The following is a 20,679-nucleotide window of genomic DNA, read 5'->3' as shown; positions in this document are numbered from 1 at the left end:
TGTCACTAAGGGTGCCAATGTGTACCGAGAACCAAATATCGAAACCGTTTTCGTATCGAATTCTTGATATCGAATTGTATCGAATAAATTTGGTACGGTATTGGTATGGGATATATGTATCGAGTCAATATTTAATACAATATCGGTATGGGCCATAATTGAAAATACACCATATTGAATAAAACCGAGCCGATTCAGTATGGTATCGGTATGGGATACTTGTACCGAATCGATATTTAGTATGGTATCGATATGGGGCATATGTGAAGTGCACCGAACCGAAACCATATTGGTATCCCGACATCCTTAATTGATGAGTAACATATATTAAGGGAGAGGGTTTACTAGATGGACAGTGTGCATGAAGTTTCATGCCTTGGAAGAGGAACATTATGGAAAAACATTAAAAATAGGGAGGACATATGAGACATTTTACTGGGGGTTAACTACAGTAATCTGGAACATATGATCTGTTTTTTAAAGTTGAAAAGAGAAAGAACAGAAAATAGCCCTAAACCGAACCCAACTTGTTTAAAAAAAATCGATACCAAATCGAATCCAAACCGTTATCATAAATCGAAACCAGTATGAAACTGAACCAAACCGAAACCGAAAAATCCTTATTGATTCGATTTTGATTTTCCTAAGAGCCACACCAAAACCGAGAAAAACCGAACGATCGATTGACACCCCCTACTTGAGGGCTTCCTTGTTTACTTTTTATTTATTTTGTTTCCCTTTTGAAGCTGGTATATTACACTTAAAGTTGCTAATGATTCTAACAACTTAAACTTTCTGAAACGATGCATGTATTAGAAACAAAAACTTAAGGGCAAATTTCACGGACACCCTTTATAACTATTTGAAAAGATAAATACACCCTAAATTTTGCAAAAATATCACTGACTACTCTTATGTTATATTTTTATATCAATTTAATCCAATCCATTAGGTCTGTGCAGTTAAGTGGCTGTTAACTCTTTTATAATGGCAAAATTACCCTTATCATAGGGTGAACTTCCTATTATACCCTTAAGATTATACCTTCAAGGTTAAATCTCCAATATCCTAAGTACAACTTAGATTTTCTTCATCGTTTTTGCTTGGCTGAAGGTAGAACAAGCAAGAACAGAGAATTCCTCCACCTGCAATAGATGCCATTATTGACCGATTTTCGAGGAAGGTGGGGGCCTCGACAGGGGTGGAGGGAGATGCAGAGTTGGGCGCTAGGGTGGGGGTGGGAGGAGAGAGGACATTGAGGGAAATCCAGCGGGGCGGAGAGGGAGATGCAGAGATGGTAGGGAGTTGGGAGCGATGGAGATGATTCTGATAATGGCTTTTTATGGGAATCATCTCCTTGTCATAATAATGTTTGGATTTTTCCTCTGAAAACTCATACACTTCATCTCAATAACAACATGAAAACTCAGCTTTTTACAGAGCACATTTTAGTAATACTCCCACATCTAAATTACTTAGCAACAATTTCATTAGTTTCTTCGTTGGTAACCAAAAGCATTGAGATTGCAGCGGATGATGGAGTAGTACATCACATTACCCAAAACTATTCACTGTTTCAATTCCTCCAATAGCTGTAACAGCTCCAGTTATAGTACTACTTGTAAGCCAAAAATAATTAACTTAAAATTTTCAATCTTTTACTCATCTGGGAGAAGCAGAGGAGGTGTTGGAAATTGGGAGAAGCAGAGGAGGTGGTGGTTGTGATGTCCCTTGATACGCTTCCTACCAGTTTCAAATATGAAAGCTTGAATCCTCACCTTTGGGCGACCTTTTGCTGCAAAATTTTAGTTCGAAGACTTGCAGGTCTAAGGAGTTGCGACTGGCACTCAGTCCGGCCTTCTCTCTTGTCGCGGGATCTGGTTACAGCGCATAGACTGCAGATTTGTATTGATTTGTTGGGGTTATCATGGGTTGGAGTCGTTAGGGCTTTGAGCTGCAACCCTTCGCCTGCAATTTTGGATCAATCGAACTTGCTAGGGTGGGATTTCACTTCTGCTAGAGTTCTTCCACCAATCTGGTTCTCGGTAGTCTCGCTGAATATAGGAGACGACGAGCAGAGGAGAATGAAACCCACAGAGACAGCAGAGAGACGACGAGTCGAGGAGGGCTGGAGGGGGTGGCGGTGGTGGTGGTGGCGGCGGCGGAAGAAACAGCAGCAGGGGAGCAAGAGAAGGAGGGATTTAAATTAGTAAGAGGGTAAAATTGATATTTTAATTTTTGGAGGTAATTTGCTTAACGTCAGAGGGAAGGTTGATATTTTTGTAAAATTTAGGATATACTTGCCTTTTTGAATAGTTATAGAGGGTGTCCGTGAAATTTGCCCAAAACTTAAATGCTATTAACCATTCTATATAAGTTTGGATAAATATTTTGGCTCCAAGGAAGACAAATCTTGTTAATGTATCTATCGTGGGTATATGTTGCTTAAGTAGTTATTCTCAGAAATTGAATTACTAAATGAATTTTTTATTCTTGAAATATTTCAAATTGGTGCAACCAAAACAATTTCAATTTCTTGATAAAAAACCTATTTGTTGACTATTTCATGAAATTAATTCAAAATTAGAATCGAAATCATACCAGATCAGCCCTTAGATTCTAAATGTTATTTTTTCCTATTCCTATGGTGGGTCTTCCCTATTACCGGAAAAAAAATTTTTGTGGGTCTTTCCTATTGTAAGTAGGATTTAGTTTTATTTAGTCTTTAGGAATAACTAAATGTAATTAGCTTCAGTTTCCTATTACGTAAATGATTGGTTTTATTACAAATAAATTGCTTGTATGATAGGAGAACTCACTCGCTATTGCCTAGCTTCTCTACACCTTTAGTTTTCTCGCTTCTTCTTTCTCAACCTCTGTTCTCTCTACGGGTGGCAATGGGTCAGGTTTTTTAAAACCTGAGTCCAACTTTAAGCCCTCTTAACTCAGCCCAGGCCCAGTCCACCCTAGGCCTAGGCTTGTGTGGCTCAACCCAACCCAACTCGGACCTAATTTATCCTGATTGGGTTGGGCTGGGCAAGGCTGGGCCAGGTTAGCCCTGATTAACTCTTTAGGATGGCTTTAATTTTTCTAAAAAAAAATAAAACATACCTAACAAAGGATGACGATGATGTCACAAAGAAAAGGACAAAAATATCCCATGATCTAGAAACAAACTAGGCATGAGAAGATAGAAAAAAAGCTGAGAAAGTCAACAACAAAGACCCTTGAAACATGACAGAATATGATACCAAATAGGGACAAATGGACCCCGACCAATGATGCGAGGACACGTGGGCACTGACACTATCGGTAATAGAATAGATGACGATGATGATGTTACCATCTTGCCGTACAAAATAGGGAGACCCTGACCCCTATCCAGCTAAGCTACATAAGCGACGGATAACCACTATCAGCTGGAGACTGCTTATAAAAGGGGAAGAACAATCCCACTCTGACACAACCTCGGAAGACTCCCAGTGACAGTGAACTACGGAAGTACAACCGCCTTAGAGGACTCCCACATTATAAATAGTAGGCGAAGGAGCCCAGGTAAAGCATCTCACCATTATTGACTCTGACTCTTTCGTACTTCCTTTACTTATTGTTCTGCCGGACTGACTTTGGCATCGGAGAGTCCCCCCTCGGAGTCCACTCTGGATCCCTTCAGTGTCCTTCTACCTTTAGCAGATCTCCACGTCATCGAGCAGGATTCCGACGGCAACAATACCAAACGTCAATAGGTTCTCATTCAAAATATCACCAAAATAGCAATGAAATTGAAGCCCTAAAACCTAAATGAAAGTTAGCCATAGACTAGAAATCACAAGAACGCTATTGTATTTGTATGAAGATGACATGTAATCATAGAAGTACCTTGTTTTAGGTTTGTATTTTCGCAACTTTTAACCTTTTAAGAAAAAGTTTTTTTTTTTTTTTGTACTAGTATTAATGATTTTTGTTAGGTCTTGTTTATCAGCCAAGTGCACTAAAAAGTTGGCAAATTGATGTTTGATTCAAGATTCAAAATTCAGGTATTGGACTCGGTTTCGGTTTTTGCCAAAACCTTTCTAGATCAGGATCGGATGGGTACAAATTGGTTAGGATCGGTCAAAAAACCCCCAAAATTGTTTTTTTATGGATCGGGTCATGTATCGGCCAAAGTTAATGGATGTTTTGATCTCGGGATCGGATCGGTCAATATCGGTTGGTATCGGTCAGTAACGATCAATATTGTTTGGTATCGATCAATATCAGTCTAGATAATATTAAAAAAAAAAAATAAAAAAATCAATCGAATTGGTCAAGGATCGGATCGGATCGATTGGCCGATCCAAGGAACGATCCAGGCAAACCTTTTCGTATCGGACAAATCTCGGGATCAGCCTCGACCGTTACCAATCCAATCCGATCGATATCAACGATTGAAGAATAGCTAGATAGGCCTCTTGCAAAATTTGATTTCCCCCAACGACCATATAGGAGACCTACTAGGGTCCTTTCTCCCTTGGGCTTTCTATGGTCCTTACTCCTTATTTCGTAATAGGTTTGACGGGGATTTAATATGGTTATAGGTTTTAGAGTTTTGAATTTATTTTGAGAGAAAATTACTTGGACACCCCATGGTCCTTATTTCGGAATAGGTTTGAAGGGGATTTAATGTGGTTATAGGTTTTAGAGTTTTGAATTTATTTTGAGCGAAAATTACTTGGACACCCCATGGTCCTTATTTTGTAATAGATTTGAAGGGGATTTAATGTGGTTATAGGTTTCAGAGTTTTGAATTTATTTGAGAGAAAATTACTTGGACACCCCCTAGACTATTGTCCATTTTCTTACCGTCACTAACTTTTCAAACAATTACTTGACATCCCCAGAAACCTGATGGTGTTAGTTTGTTGTTACCCTTATCACATATTTAATAAAAAACAGTGAAACTGACAGATTTACCCCGTTTTTCTTCTTCTTCTTCTTGCAAGCCCACCCCCTACCCCGTACGGCATTGCATATGCAACATGACTGTTCAAACAAATTTTTTTTATTTTTATGCAAACTGTTCAAACAATTAGTTGACACCCTAATCGATTTCAGAGAAAATCCTCTTTTCTTAAACAAATTTCAAATCAAAATAACCCAAAACCCTTAATCGATTTTTTTTTTTTTTTTTCTTTGTTAAACCCTTATACGGGGGTTAAGTCTTAATTTTGCCTTTTTCCTCTTCACATTCATCACGAGTTTTGTGTTCCTTGAATTTCAAAGTCATAGATAAACCATTATTTGGTGTCTTATTCCTCAAATTTCTGCTGCACAAGATTGCAATAAGGGATGATGATGTGTATCGTCAATTAGAGAAACTGGATTTCATGACTGCTGCTAAGATTCTTTTCACCACAATTTGGATCCTCTACTGCCGAGCTGCCCGACAGGACCGTGCTGCCCAGACACGGTGTTGTGCGCAATGTCAGCCAAACACCTTGCCCGAGTGGGGGTAAAGCGGTCTTTGCACATAGCACCATCTCTGGGCAGCTCGGCAGATCAGAAAAAGATTTTGCTTATGATACTTTAGAAGGTTGAATCGGCTCCATTTCGGCTGATGGTTCCAATGGTTTTCTCAACGAAGCTTTGCATCCGCCTTTTCGGCTTGATAGTGAAGAGGAGACACAGGTCAAAGAAGCGCCGATTCAACCTTCTAAGATTCCTTTTAGGGTTTCACAGAGTACTTTTCAACCATCGTAGACGAGGAACCCCCAAAGACGGATGCGAGAGTACAGGCGGTATCGGCTTCATTTCGGGCTTAATCTTCTAGGATGCCCTAATGGGTTTTTTTTTCTTTTTTTTGTCACTTCAGTGCCCTTTAAAGGTAGTTTAGGCATTACAAAAAAATCAACCGATGACATCATCACTAAGCTAACGGATGTGATCTAGGGGTGTTCAAGTAATTGTTGGAAAAGTTGAGGATAGTAAGAAAACAGGCAATAGTCTAGGGGGATTTATATCGTCTACGGTTCCCTGACCGATGTGGTTCCCTAGCACCTCTCACAAGAGGGGGTGGGACCCACCCAGGGCACCTGACCGAACACTCTGCCCAGGTGGGGTCCACCCTCCTCTTGTGAGAGGCACTAGGAAACCGCACTGGTCAGGGAACCGCACACGATAAAAATTCTAGTCTAGAGGGTGTCCAAGTAATTTTCTCTTTATTTTTATGTGTTTGCATGTTTTAGGTTTTTGGGTTTTTAGATTTATAGTCTACAGTTCATTAATAGTTCGTGGTTTAAGGTTATTATTTTTGGTTTTGGTGGTTAAAATATCAATTACCATGCTTTTAAGTTACAAGTTTCATTGTTTTATTTTTTCAGCTACCTTCACCTCTCTCCATGTTCTCTCAATTTTTTTTTAGCTGGCACACGGTGTAAATGGGATCTTTATCCCCTCAATTTACTTGCCCCTCAATTTCCTCAATTCCATCTAATAGGGGGTGAAAATAACCACCCTACCCCTGCCCGAACACATTGCCCAGGTGAGGTCCACCTCCCTTTATTAGAGGAAACTGAGGAAATTGACGGACAAGTAAATTGAGGTGATAATTTTCCGTGTAAATATTTTGAACAAGATAAACATCACAAGGTTTAAAACCCAAAATTAACCTCTATCGATTCTGATAGAAATCCGCCTAAATTGTTCTAAGCCCCAAAAAATTGAGAATGGGTAGAGGAAGTAAGGATTCCCTCAAATCTATGGTTTTTAAAAATTTTCTATCGAAAACACTTGTAAATTTTTTCTACAAGAGGTAATTTTCATTGATTATACTATGTTGGTACTAAAGAAGAGGAAAATAGCCCAAAATGAGGATCCAAATGCATTCATGGGATCGAGAGCAGTTGATTCCGATTTGAATCAAGTCTTTTGATTTCAAGTTTTAAAACCATGAACCATCATGATGATCAACTCTTAGTTAAACTTCTCCCCAACCATCTTGGAATTGGAAGAAAAAAAACTAGACACAACTTAAAGAGAGGTTTATAATTTAAACATAAGTTGAAATCCTTTGCAAGAACATATTTTTATGGACTTCACTACTGGCATTAATTTATTTATAATAATTATTTATTAATTAATAAATATAAATGACACTTTAGGATTAAAGTAAGTGTAGTTGATTGAATCGGTTTGGTTCGGATCAATTTGATCTAACCTAATGATACTTAAAACTACTTTAATTAAGTGGTTATGGTATATTAAGAGGGATATTAGTAATAGAGATGTTAATTAGTATGTAATTATTATTATTTCATTTTGATTAACTATTTAGTTATTAAATGACATATGGATTACATATATTAAAATGGTTCCTTTGGGGTTGATTAAAAGACAAGAGTAATGTGACTTTATTTGATGGATGCTTTTGTATGCAATAGGTGTAGGGTTGAAACAGGACCGGGTTTTTTAAAACCCTAGCCAACCCTAAGTCCTCTTAGCTCAACCCAAGCCCAGCCCGGCCCTAGGTCTGGCTCAATTATCTCAGCCCAGTTCAGCCCTGCCCTGATTGACCCTGATCGGGCTGGGCTCGGTTGGCCCTAATTGACCTTGCTTTTTTGCTATTTACTTCATCCTATGCACTAAAAAAGTGAGATACATGTGATTGGGTATTGGCTTATTTAATACTCAATTCTGTTCGCAGTTTGTTTAAGTTCTTGCGGTGTGACTCAACATCGAATTCAAGATTTGTTCTTCATGTTTCAGCCAAAGGTCAAATAACAACAACCTAGTTTCTACTGCTTAAGCTATTGTATTGCAATTTGTGTTATTTCAATTGTTTGTAAGAAATTGTAATACAATTACCCAACACCTACAACCTTAATAGAAGATTGGGATTTGGATTAAACCACAATCTTAGACCCTTTTCGCACCCTTGTCACGATTCACTGCTAATGTGTTGCATGGGCATACATTCAACTTGCGAGAAAGAAAAGAGATTTATGAAACCAAAATTTTCAGCTACTTGCGGACATTCCTCACCGTTTGCAATAGATGTGAAACCAAATAGGTAAGAAGAATACCTACCTTGTATCAAGATGTGAGCTATGTTTAAAGGAGGAGAATCACTGGTTCATTTATTTCTCGATTGTAAGTATGCAAGAGACCTGTGGAAAATTTTCATAGATGTTTTTAATGTTGTCTGGCCGAATGTTAATAATATTGATGATTACAGATGCTGGTGGTGAAGAAAAGCAAATGCGGTTCACTTGAAGAGCATTTGGCTGGTGGGTTTGATTTTAATTCCTTTTCATATATGGATGGAAAAGAATGCCCGTATAGATTTAATACATTTCGAAAACATCACAAATTTGTCTTCATACATGTTCAAAGAGATCTAATTGATTCGGCTTCTATGATGAAGTGCAAAATTAAATCTGTATTGGATCTTATGATTTCAAAAAAGCTAGGAGTTATCTTTTCTAATTCTACTGTGGTGTCCATCAGAGAGTTATTTTGGAGAAAACCAATGGAGGGGTGGATTAAAATCAACATTGATGGGTGCTCTCTAGGAAATCCTGGTCATGCTGGTTTTGGTGGAATTTTAGGAGTTTTGAGGGCTATCCATTGGGAGCTTTCTCTTACCATGTGGGTATCAAAACTTGTTTTTCTACGGAATTCTAAGCATTTCCTTTATGTAATTGAAAGATCAAGAGCAGCAGGATATAAACACATTTAGTTTGAAAGTGATTCTCAAGGGATAGTTGATTCGATTTCAAATGTCACCATTCCTTGGGATTTAAAATATCTTTGGAGAAACTCAAGTGTTTTTCTTTCTTCAATTAGATGAAAATTACTCACTATTATAGAGAGGTGAATCAAGTTTCATACTCTGTAGCTAACCAAGCCGCTACATCCAGAAAATCTCAATTTTGGAGGAGCTTTCCTAAATATGTCAAAGAAGATCATGTTGCTCATGGTGCTTATAGAAAGTCTAGATACCATTTTGGGTAGTCTATGAGAAGAACTCTGTCTTAATTATGAAGGGTTTTTTTTATTTTTTGGTACAAGATACTAGATATTTCTATGTCATTTATGGGTGAGTTGGGTTTCTGCTGATGGCCATGCCCATGCCGAAGGTGGATCTCCATCTGATCTTGGGTTCCCCTCTCTTTGTTGATGACCATGCCGAAAGTGGAGTTGGGGGTTTCCAGTGTATTGTCTTCCATCCAGGCATGCCTGGACATTAATCTTGTACCTTTCTTTTTTCTTTATATTCATTGCTGACCTTATAGAGAAAAAAAAAAATGGTAGAGATCGAGAAGAGAGGGAGCAGCAAGGGGACGGCCAAAGAAGGCACGACCACATGGAGAGCGGCCATAGGGATGGCCACGATGGGAGTGGCCATGGTGGGTTCGGCCATAAGGAGGTATTGGTCTCCATCAAAAAAGAAAGAAAGAAAGAAAGAAAGAAAGAAAGAGAGGAGAAGAGAGGAGCCGACTAGGGGAGGGAGATGGTGACGTGAGCTTTGTTCAGTTCTAATACTATGTCAGAGTTAATATTATATTATTTGTAAGAATTGATCTTTAAAGAGAGGATTTATAAAAGAGATCTACAAAAAAAAAAAAAAAAAAAAAAAAGAAAAAAAAGAAAAAAAAGAAAAAAAAGAAAAAAACCCCCCAACTATGTAGGGAAAGATTGCACTGAAGATAAGCCGAATATTAAATTCCATTAAATATGAAAACTCTATATTCAGTCAATATCCCAGAATTTCTTGGAGTGCAGCCATCCACATTTAGCTTAGCTCAACCAGATAAATGCATTGTTAACGATATAGATTCCAAGTCATCATCTAGTAATCATCTAGTTCAAGAGATTCGCATATCATCTAAAGATGGGAAAGAAATCAATCAACCCGACGAGATTTTCAATCAAGACACACCTCAACGTTCATAGAAAGGGTATCAATCACAGCAATTGGGGTCTCAATCAAAAGGATAATGTTGGAATTTTTCAAATATTGGTGTGGGACTTTAGTCCCACATTGGTTGTGAAGAAGTAAATCATTTGGCTTATATATATATATATATATATATATATATATATATATATATATATATATATATATATATATATATTTGTGATCTATTATCACATGTTATGTTTAGAAAGGATTGTACGGTGCACTTGCGAGCGAGGACGGTGACTGTCCGAGCGCGTACGCGTGTGCATGGGCATACGCATACGTGAGGCGCAATGTGGCGCTTTGATGGCGTACTTTGCACTTCGCAATTAGGCGCCAGCTTATTCTTTTCGGAATCAACGGTCTGTGAACCACCAGAGTGATGGGTCAGATCCGACTGTTGGATCGGTGTCTGATCAAAGGGGGTGCAACCCTTGGCACAAACGTTGAGCTCTCTGGTTGTAGCCCATCTGTACAACCATGAGAGCCAATAGTCATGACCCATCAGAGCAGCCATATGCGCCAATGGATGTGACCCATCCGAATAGCTTTGTAGGTCTATAAACAGCCCACAAAATCTGTCAATCAATATAACATTTTTCTTTGTTAATTTCTTGTTGTTTACTGTCTCTGCAAAACAGTAATCAAGTCCAGGCCTATTTTATCTTGGGAGGCAGATTTGTTGTAACCCAGTGCAAAAGTAAGGGTGCAAATACTGTCTTAAGGACAGAGTATTTTCGTTCGACTCAGGCAGCCTCACCATTCTCTTCTTTTTTATCTCAGATAATAACAGATAATCAAGAGAATAACAACAAAGTTGTTTCCTTAATTAAATACCCTATTTCTGTAAAGAATTTTTCAGCATCATTTTATAAGGATTGTCACACAAGGAAGAAGATATAAGAAAGATTTCCTTGACTGTGGATGTAGGTCTATCTACGACTGAACCACAATAATTGTCAGAAAGATTTCCTTGACTGTGGATGTAGGTCTATGTACGACTGAACCACAATAATTGTCAGAAAGATTTCCTTGACTGTGGACGTACGTCTAAGACTGAACTAACTCTCAAAAAGATTTTCTTAACTGTGGATGTACATCTAAGACTGTACCACATTAATAATTCTCAGAAGATTTCCTTGACTGTGGACGTACGTCTAAGACTGAACCACAATAACTCCCAGAAAGATTTTCTTAACTGTGGACGTACGTCTAAGACTGTACCACAATAATTCTCAGAAAAATTTCCTTGACTGTGGACTTATGTCTATCTAAAAATGAACTACAATAATTCTCTATGTCTTTTCTTTTTCTCTCTGTTCTCAATCTCTCTCACGTTACTTCATTATGCATGAAACCACCAATAGACCTAAAAAGAGATTGTACGAGGAAGAGGAGAGGTCCGACATACACCGTTAATTGTGCCATACAAGAAATTGGGCCTATGACGGCGTTTTTAAACGCCGCTATAAGTTCTAAAAAATGCCTCCATAGGATATAATGGCGTTTATAATTTGTGCCGCTGAAATGTCGGCAAAGGTACCAAACGGTGTTTTTTAGTGCGGTTGTGTATGTACCTTTTTAGCGGCGTTTTTTAATAAATGCCGGGAAAATGTCCTAAAACGGCGTTTTTATAAGTGTCGTGACAAGTATTGAATTTCTATTCTTTTGAGTTTATAATTTTAGCGGCATTTGTAAAAAAACGCAGCTAAATGTATTGTTTTTTTAAAAAAAAATTATTTATATATTCAATCCATTAAACTGTTTCAAAGATAATAGATTCATCATGTCACCTATTTTTATATCCAAACTAAATTCATATATAAAACAGAGATATACCTCACCAAATACCATACCCATTTCAGATTCGAAGTGCATCCACAGAGATGAGATGAAATAAGAGATTTAAGTAAATATATCCAAGTCATGTTAAAGTCTGATACATTTAAAAAGCAATGGACTGAAACAAAGATTAAGCGATTAATAGTCCAAATCAAACTCAAATCTGACCCATTTATAAGCAATATGCAGAAACAAGGACTTGAACAAGTAATTATCCAAATCAATAGACTGAAACAGCGTGTCCTTTTATGCACAAATTCCAAAATTCATCATAAATCATCTAAAAAGAATTCTGAGTTTGAGATGCTCAGGTCTAACTGATGCATTTACACACTTGAGGGGATTGTAATCTAATAATTGATGGTATATCTCTAGAACTATCATGAGATGGTAAGTTACAATGAATGCTCTGGTCAGTGGATCACCAAATGGTAAAAAGCACAACCACATGGAGAGTATGAGATACCTCAGACTTCCTCATCATTTGAAGGGTTCTCCCAGGGGAGAAAAAGAAAGAAAAGAAATCTAGAACAAACCTATCAAAGAAAGAATAACCCAGTACTTCTGATAAAATCTTCCCAACTATAGTTTTACCGGAGCCCATCATTCCTGCATTTCACGCCATACAAAATTCAACCACTAGACAACAACACACAATCTTAATACAGCTTTCAGACAGAGAAAACCGACCAACAAGATAAATACAGCGTCCATCTGAGTGTGGGCCAACCTCTTGTGCCTTCTTCTGCCATTATAGAAACATTATCATTCAATGTGCAAAATATCTTTCATGAAAAAATAAGCAAGGCAGTGTGATTTATACAGATCACATAAACAAAGTCTAAAGGAAGTTCTTGCCACATGGAATCAATTACCATATAAATAACAGAAAATAAAAAACTAAACTAAGTGTTCCATGTTCTTCAATCCTTTACAACTCAAAAAATGATTGTCAAGAAGATTATCTGTACCTTTAAAATCAAAGCTTCATCAAAGGAAGTACAAACCATCCCAGATTCCAATGCTGAAGCTACAAAATAGAGTAAGTTCAACATAAAATGCCAATGATCAAGAAATAGGAAGAAAAATAAAACAGAACTACTCAAATTATATGTTATGAAGCCTAGACAACAAGTTGACCATCATCTTGATGCCCAATGTGCTGCAATTTATATATTCAATGAAAAAAAATAAGAAGTCTGGAGTAGTGAGAGAGTTGACGATTGATAGAGGAAAAAGGGCGCTGCTCTGAAGTTTGAAAAGATTTTTTAGAAAACTTTGACAGAGAGAGATGCAAAGAGCGGGGGAAAACGAAAAGGCTTTTGAGAGAGAGACGGAAAGCGCGGAGAAGTGAAAACATTTAGGAAATCTATTATTTTATACGGTGTTTATTAATAAACGTCGTTGTATTTCAACATACAACGACATTTCTTTGAAAACGCCGTTAATAAAAATATTAAATCAACTTTTACCCGTAGGCTACAGTGGCACTTGGTGAAGAAAACGCCGTAGAAACTAATTTGTTTAACGGCGATTGTGCACAAACGCTGTTATATATTCATATATAACGACGTTTTTACCTGTACGCCATTATACCTTTATATATGAGGGCATTTTTATCAAAATGTCGGTATATCTTCATGTATGACACCATTTGTAAAAAATGCCGCAATAGTTCAACCCAAAGTGCCGCGGCTGCACCAATTTCTTGTAACGTTAAATTTAGAAGATAAGGCTTCAAAGTCTCTCAAACTCTTGTATAGTTAACGGCGGCTGCCAATCAAGTCCAAAACAACCCACGAAAAGATTCCAAATGGGTCTTGAAAATTTGCGTTCTACGTTAAAGGAGGACCCCATCCAACACCATCATCACATACCTCTGTCGTTATATGCTCACAATGTGAAAAATGTATTCCACAAGGGCTGCTGCTAAAATCCATTTCTCAGGTGTCTTGGATCCACCACTAAGGGTAAGCATGAGTCTTGGATCTTTCACCTCTCAAGTCCTGTTTTTTTTTTTGTTTTTTTGTGATTGATGCAATGGAGTTGGTTGTTACTTTTCTTCAATTTTGTGAAAAAAAAGGTGTTCTAAAGGCCATAGATCGACCAAGTATAAATAGCAAGTCAGGTTGTTCCTTTGCACGTACTCCATGTTATCATTTGAAGCAAAATAGGTGTTGCTTCATAGTTGTGCTCATTTCCATCTTATTTTCATTTGTCTTCCAAAACCTAAACCATAGTTCTGTTTCGATCTCCATTTCAATTTTAGAAAGATGTCTCTCCAATCTTCTTTTGCTGCATCTCCAAATATAAACACAAAGATCATTCGCCCGTTAGCCAATTTCCAACCTAGCTTTTGGGGTGATCACTTCATCACATATGCTCCTCCTAATGATATGGTAATTATTTAATTTTTTTTGTTCTTTAAATTTTATGATTGGATACCCTAATTTCACCATGTCAAAAAGAAAGATCAAATGGTAAATGTACCATTGAATACCTAAGACTAGATTAACTACGTGTCAAATTTCAGACCTAAATTCAAATCCACTTGTAGGACAGAAATTGACATGTGTAGAGGATGTTATGATTTACCTACCCCAAAATTGTAGACTAAAAGTAGACACCTAACCAATATTGCTTGGTTATATGGACTGCCAGATCAAAAACCTTCTCTCATTATATTATTTTCAAAGTTGCAATGTTTAAGACAGCTATATTTAATCAAATCCCTCTTTTTCTTTTTTCAGTTTCTACAACAATGAAAGAATTTACTTGTTATTATTTTTACTAAATCCCACTTTTTCTTTTTTCAGTTTCTGCAACAATGAAAGAATTTACTTATTATTTTTACTTGGCTACAATGAGTTACTAAAGTTGCTATATTGTGTTTATTATAGCAATATTTTGCATTGTACTAATTAAAGACCGAAAATATTTGTTTTAGCAGATGTATGAGTCTTGTCTTAAACAAGTTGATGAATTTAAAGAAGAAGTGAGAAGGATGCTAGTGGGTGATGCTAATAATGAGTCTTTAAAGAAACTGAGCTTGATTGATTCATTGCAAAGGCTTGGTGTGGCATATCACTTTGAAGAAGAGATTGAGGAGATACTGGAGCAGATACATGAAGCCCCAGATCATGGTTTTGATGATGACAATGATGATCTTTATACCGTGGCTTTGCGATTTCGCTTACTGAGACAGCAAGGGTATAATGTCTCTTGTGGTAAGTCCCTATCTAGATAGATAGCTAACTCAATCTTGCTTGCTTGGTCATTCTTATACTTTGTTGGCCATGTCTCTATGGTCTTCAACTTAGATTATTGATCATTTGGTCATCACCATTTGGGTGGTGTGGTGAATTATGTTGCAGATGTTTTCAAAAGATTCAAGGAAGAGGACTTCATTAATGATGTGAGTGGGATGCTATGCTTGTATGAAGCTACACATTTGAGGGTACATGGAGAAGATATTCTAGATGAAGCCCTAGAGTTCACAACCACTAGACTTAATTCCATAGTAACTGATGGTTTAAAACCTCATCCTCTTGCAACACAAGTGATGCATGCCTTGAAACAACCCTTTCACAAGAACCTGCCAAGGATAGAAGCTAGGGACTACATCTCTATTTACCAAGAAGACTACAAGACAAATAATGAATCTCTTCTTAAGCTTGCAAAACTAGATTTCAATCTATTACAGTCCATCCACCAGCAGGAGCTAAGCCAACTCTCAAAGTAACCTATTAACTCTAACTCATCTATCTATCATATATCTGAATAATTATAATGATATATAATGATATTTATATTCATACATGTATAATTAATTGCAGATGGTGGAAAGAATTGGACTTTGTATCAAAGCTACCTTATGCTAGAGACAGACTTGTGGAGTCATATTTTGTTGCAATGGGGTTGTGTTTTGAGCCTCAGTATGCTCTTGCTAGAAAGATGATAACCAAAGTTGCAGCCCTGATCACGATTATAGATGATACATACGATGCGTATGGTACCTTCGAAGAACTCCAGCTCTTCACAGATGCAGTTGAGAGGTTTGACATTATCCGGGACATATCAAGGAGAGTTCCTCTGCACATATGTTTACCTGCACATGCACGTGAGGTGCCAACATCTATCCCACTGCTTACCATTTAAAAGATGTAAAGGGGTATAAATGGAAGCATAGGGATAGATGTTGACACCTAACATGTAAAGCAGGTGAACATACGTGCAGAGGATCCATTCTGTAATATTAATTTTTTCTTGGCCCGTTTGTAACTCTGCTGATTTAGGCGAACTTCATGTTTTCTTTGAATATATTGCTTAATTTCCAGGTGGGACCATAGCGCCATGGATGGACTCCCTGAATACATGAAAGTTATCTACTTGGCACTCCTAGATTTTTACAATGAAATCGAGGAAGAGTTTGGAAAGGATGGACAATCTTATCGTGTTTACTATGCAAAAGAAGCGGTGTGTGATCACCAATAACTGGATCTACTATTGGGTTACTATTCTTTTATCTGTTTCTCTTCTCAAAGATGATGAGATTTTAGAAACACATAAAACAAGAGTTTTTAGCTAGTTTTGATTTATTTGTTGGTATCCCAAGTAGACAAGTGAAAAAATGTTAAAAACTACTTAAAATTCTAATAATTAATGACCAGTTGGGTTTGTTTAATTGGTTTCATTCCAGATGAAAACACAAGTTAGAAGCTACTTCATGGAGGCCAAATGGTTGAAGGATGGATATATTCCAACATTCGAAGTGTATATGCAAAATGCATCAACCAGCATTGCGTATATCTTGCTAATAGTCTATTCTTTGGTTGGCATGGGAGATTTTGTGACAAAGGAAACCTTTGTTTGGGCAATGAATAATCCAAAGCTTATGAAGGCTTCAAGCTTAATTTTCAGACTCATGGATGATATGAAGGCCCATAAGGTACATTAATTAATTAATTTCAAAGATTTTTTTTTCTTACTTAATTAGTACATCATTAAATTAAGCTAGTATAAATTTGAATATTATTTTGAAGTTTGAGCAAGAGAGAGGGCATGTTTGTTCGGCTGTGGAGTGCTACATGAAGCAATATGATGTGTCAGAACAAGAGGTATATGATGAATTTAATAGAAGATTGGTGGACTCATGGAAAGATGTAAATGAAGCGTGCATGAAACCTATGATGACTACTGCAGCTGTCCCAAGGCCAGTTCTATCAATGTTTGTTAACTATGATCGTAATATTGATGTGCTCTACAAGTATAAAGATGGTTTCACTTTTACTAATGAAATATTGAAGGACCTCATCACCTCATTGTTTGTCGATCCCATACCCATGTACTAGAAGTACTGAGCTACTTGTGACTCCCTATTGTGAGAGAGTCTTATTTTTATGTTAGTTAGTAGTCTTAGTTGTTGTTTAGGACACTTTCCTATTTTGGTTGTTTGATTGTACCGGGTTTGGATTATATTATAGTTTATTATAAATAAAATTATACTAATAAGTGATAGGATCGATTATTCTGGATCTATCACTGGTTCATACTTCTAGTTATTGGTGAAGCTTGATTTCGATCTAGAATGTGCGGTTGAGATCTTTGGAGGGCCATTTCACCCTCGAAACAATCTCGGATTGCCGAAAAACGACGTACATCACCGCCATAGGCTGTGCGTTGTGTTTGGCTCGTCGAGACCTTCAAAACGGTATACTTTGGGATATATGTTATGTTTTGGTCCGATCCTGTCCGATTTGACAATTTTTGGGTCCAGGGGCATTTTTGTACTTTCTTGGGTTAGGGCTTCTCTCTATATATCTTTGAGAGAGCCGTAAGTGAGGGTTTGTAACATTTCAAGAGAATAGTAAAATTCGTTCTATTGCTCGACCGTGGATGTTGCTTCCATCTTGGGGGTGAACCACGTAAAACCTGTGTGTTTGTTCTTCTCTGTTTTTCGTATTTCTTCTGTCAATCACTACTTTTGGGCATTGTTTTCTCAACACTTCTCTCACTCTATTCTTTTCTCTTCTTAGTCTTCTCCTTTTTGTTTCTTTACTCAAGTGCTTGCTCTTAGCTCTATTGACAAGCAGTGGTGTGTTGTGATTTAGATCACTAATCAATCATATAGAATCCCATACAGGTTTGGAAGACAATGAATAAACAAAGGAATAAATGACATACCTTTTTGGTTGATAGCTGTAGTCGATCCCTAAGCTTTTACAGCTCCCAATAGCCTTCCATAAGCTTTCTCTTAAATCTCCCGAGAGTAGGAAAATTAGTAAAAATCAAGTGACGGTTGTGGGGACCTTGAATTGAATATATACTATTCAACATGACCCTCACACACTCCCACAATGTGTTAGGTTAGAAATACCCCTAACTTAAAACCTGGAGTGGCTAACTAATTCATGGACCCAATAAAGGAAGTGTGTATTATTGTAGCCCAAGAACCCAACAATCTCCCATTTAGGCAAAATTAATACACATATCTTTTATTAGATTTGGCCAGAGTCCCAATCTCCCACTCAAAATTACTTTGATTCTGTTAATAGCCACTTGTGTCGAACGACAGCAGAAAACATGCCTCAACATACGACATACAACTTTCTGTCATCACAGTCACAAATGATCTATTAACGCGAGCTGCTTTGGATATATGTATAAACAAGGAAATAGGAGCATAACAAGTGATCACCAAGTAAATGTTCTTTCCTTGTTGGTCCTCTACCTTAAAAATCCTCACAGGTAGTACACTTTGACATTAACTCATACTTGGGCAAAACCATCATGAACTTGAATTAATACCATACTTTGGCTCACCGTCCATGATTTACCATCATTTTAGAATTTTTGGCTAAATACTGCTTATGGCTAACCACCATTTTAGAATCCTTGGCTAAATACCGCCTATGGCTAATCACCATTTCGTAAGAAATGTCATATAAGAATAAATAATGAAACCATAACCAGTAAATGTATTAAGACGACAAAAGAATACAAAAACCACTGGCCAAATAAAGAGCTCAAATAATAGCCAAAAAGGGGGAAAACAAACTCCCACTAAACAAACGTATCAAATGTAATACCCCGACCCAAGTATTATCTCTTAATATTAGTTTATTATTTGTAACACTTTAGTCCAGTCCGTTAGTCTGAAACATTAGACGTTAGTTTCAGGAAATCTAATGACCAAATACCCTTGTGATAGAAACTCACCAAAATTAAAGACTAAAGTGACCAAATTACCCTCATCTTCCCAAAATGAACCCTAAAATCAATGAATCTATCCAGTCCAAATTTTCCTCATCTTCCGTCCAAGTGATTGATCCATCAGTCACTAACATGAATTTGATCCTTGCTGCCTCTTTCTCAAATTGTAACAGACGATGTTGAATCAACAATGATAGAAACCACTAGATGTACTTTTTCTCTCTTCCCCCCTAATAAATCAAAACAGGTAATTTCAAGCACATCTTAATGGATTCATGCATGTTAATAAAGCACAGCAAAAGTACAAAACCTAGCAAGTGGTAGCCTCCATCTTAAATCCAGTAAAAAAAATACCAGATCCACATGCTTTTCTAGTTGCATACTTGTAATGTCAATCCAATGTGAGATCCCAGCTGCAGTCAATGATTTTGGAGATCTGTTTGGCAACTACATCATATTGCTGCTCCTATATAAGTGGGAAAACAGAGTCCTTGAAGGGAGCAACAAGAGGAGGAAAGAAAGAGGCAGGATAGATTCATTGATTTTAGGGTTCATCCTTCTCAAATGGTTTACATTGTGTTTGGTTGCATAAATTTGTGGGAGCATATATTGATTTTGAATGGGGATCTCTAGATGGACTTTCTGTGAATTCATATTTCGGAAAAAATAAACTGTTTGGTTCTCCTGATTCTGTAACATGAATCTTCTTGAATAACTGTTTGGTTACCCTGATTTTGTGATTTGATTCTTCCTAAACGATTTGGGGAAGATGAAGGCAATTTTGTCACTTTACTCTTTAATTTTGGTGGGTTTTTGTCACAAGGGTATTTTGGTCATTAGATTTTCTGAAACTAACGTCTAATGTCCCAGACTAATGGACTAGACTAAGTGTCACAATGTTTTGGAAGTGGGGGACACATATAAATTGTAAAGTTGTAAGGGTGCATTTGGACAAATGGGCATTTTAAGGAGGGCAGTTGAGAAAAAGCCTATTTATAATGTATGTTTGAGAATGAAAGAGATATCCGATTATAATTGGACAAAAATTTCAAGCTTGGTGTCATATTTTTTAAATAATTTTCGCACTCATTTAGAGGATTTTTTAAGTGATTTTACATCCAATCAATGATCAAGATTCTATGTATAATTTGTTTCAATGGACAATAATTATTTACATGCCTATAAATCTGTTATGTGCTATTATTGAGTTGAGAGACCAAATCGCAAGGAAAATATTACTATGACGACTTAAATAAATAGGACAATTGATCTCTACTTGATCACATGGTATCTACACAAGCATTTGGGCCAATTGGTGACCACGCCGGCATCTAACTAAGGGGCAGAGGCGTCATCTCATGGTGCCTAGTGAGAGGGCGTAGGAAATACCAACAAATAGAGATCTTTTTTCCTAAATATTATATCCATTTCAATTGTCCTTATTTGTGAGTATCTTTATTTCTTAAATAAAGTTAGCCCAGTACGAGTTTCATTGTTTTATTTTTTCAGTTACCCTCACCTCTCTCCATGTTCTCTCAATTTTTTTTTAGCTGGCACACGGTGTAAATGGGATCTTTATCCCCTCAATTTACTTGCCCCTCAATTTCCTCAATTCCATCTAATAGGGGGTGAAAATAACCACCCTACCCCTGCCCGAACACATTGCCCAGGTGAGGTCCACCTCC

General features: G+C 37.1%; 1 protein-coding gene and 1 long non-coding RNA gene across 2 annotated transcripts; one reads left to right on the top strand and one right to left on the bottom strand.

The window, feature by feature from the left end:
- Window positions 1–12,318: 12,318 nt before the first annotated feature.
- On the bottom strand, window positions 12,319–12,854 carry LOC122657314. Its single transcript, XR_006332290.1, has 3 exons — window positions 12,754–12,854; window positions 12,473–12,527; window positions 12,319–12,391 (listed from the first exon to the last, which is right to left on the bottom strand). It is a non-coding gene; the product is annotated as an uncharacterized LOC122657314 (long non-coding RNA).
- Window positions 12,855–14,055: 1,201 nt separating this feature from the next.
- On the top strand, window positions 14,056–17,133 carry LOC122659502 ((-)-germacrene D synthase-like). Its single transcript, XM_043854605.1, has 7 exons — window positions 14,056–14,181; window positions 14,730–15,009; window positions 15,157–15,520; window positions 15,619–15,837; window positions 16,120–16,258; window positions 16,482–16,730; window positions 16,825–17,133. Exons 1-7 carry the CDS (start codon window positions 14,056–14,058, stop codon window positions 17,131–17,133), a joined length of 1,686 nt encoding a protein of 561 aa, XP_043710540.1.
- The last annotated feature ends 3,546 nt before the right edge of the window (window positions 17,134–20,679 follow it).

Source organism: Telopea speciosissima, chromosome 4 (assembly GCF_018873765.1).
Source record: "Telopea speciosissima isolate NSW1024214 ecotype Mountain lineage chromosome 4, Tspe_v1, whole genome shotgun sequence".
Lineage (NCBI taxonomy): Eukaryota > Viridiplantae > Streptophyta > Magnoliopsida > Proteales > Proteaceae > Telopea > Telopea speciosissima.
This window is presented reverse-complemented; position numbering and strand designations above follow the sequence as displayed.

What these genes read in the sequence shown, in the direction of transcription:
- LOC122659502 (XM_043854605.1), top strand. Translation starts at nt 14,056, where the DNA reads ATGTCTCTCCAATCTTCTTTTGCTGCATCTCCAAATATAAACACAAAG. An exon ending in ATGCTCCTCCTAATGATATG is followed by an intron (nt 14,182 to 14,729) that starts GTAATTATTTAA and finishes TATTTGTTTTAG; the next exon opens with CAGATGTATGAGTCTTGTCT. An exon ending in AGGGTATAATGTCTCTTGTG is followed by an intron (nt 15,010 to 15,156) that starts GTAAGTCCCTAT and finishes ATTATGTTGCAG; the next exon opens with ATGTTTTCAAAAGATTCAAG.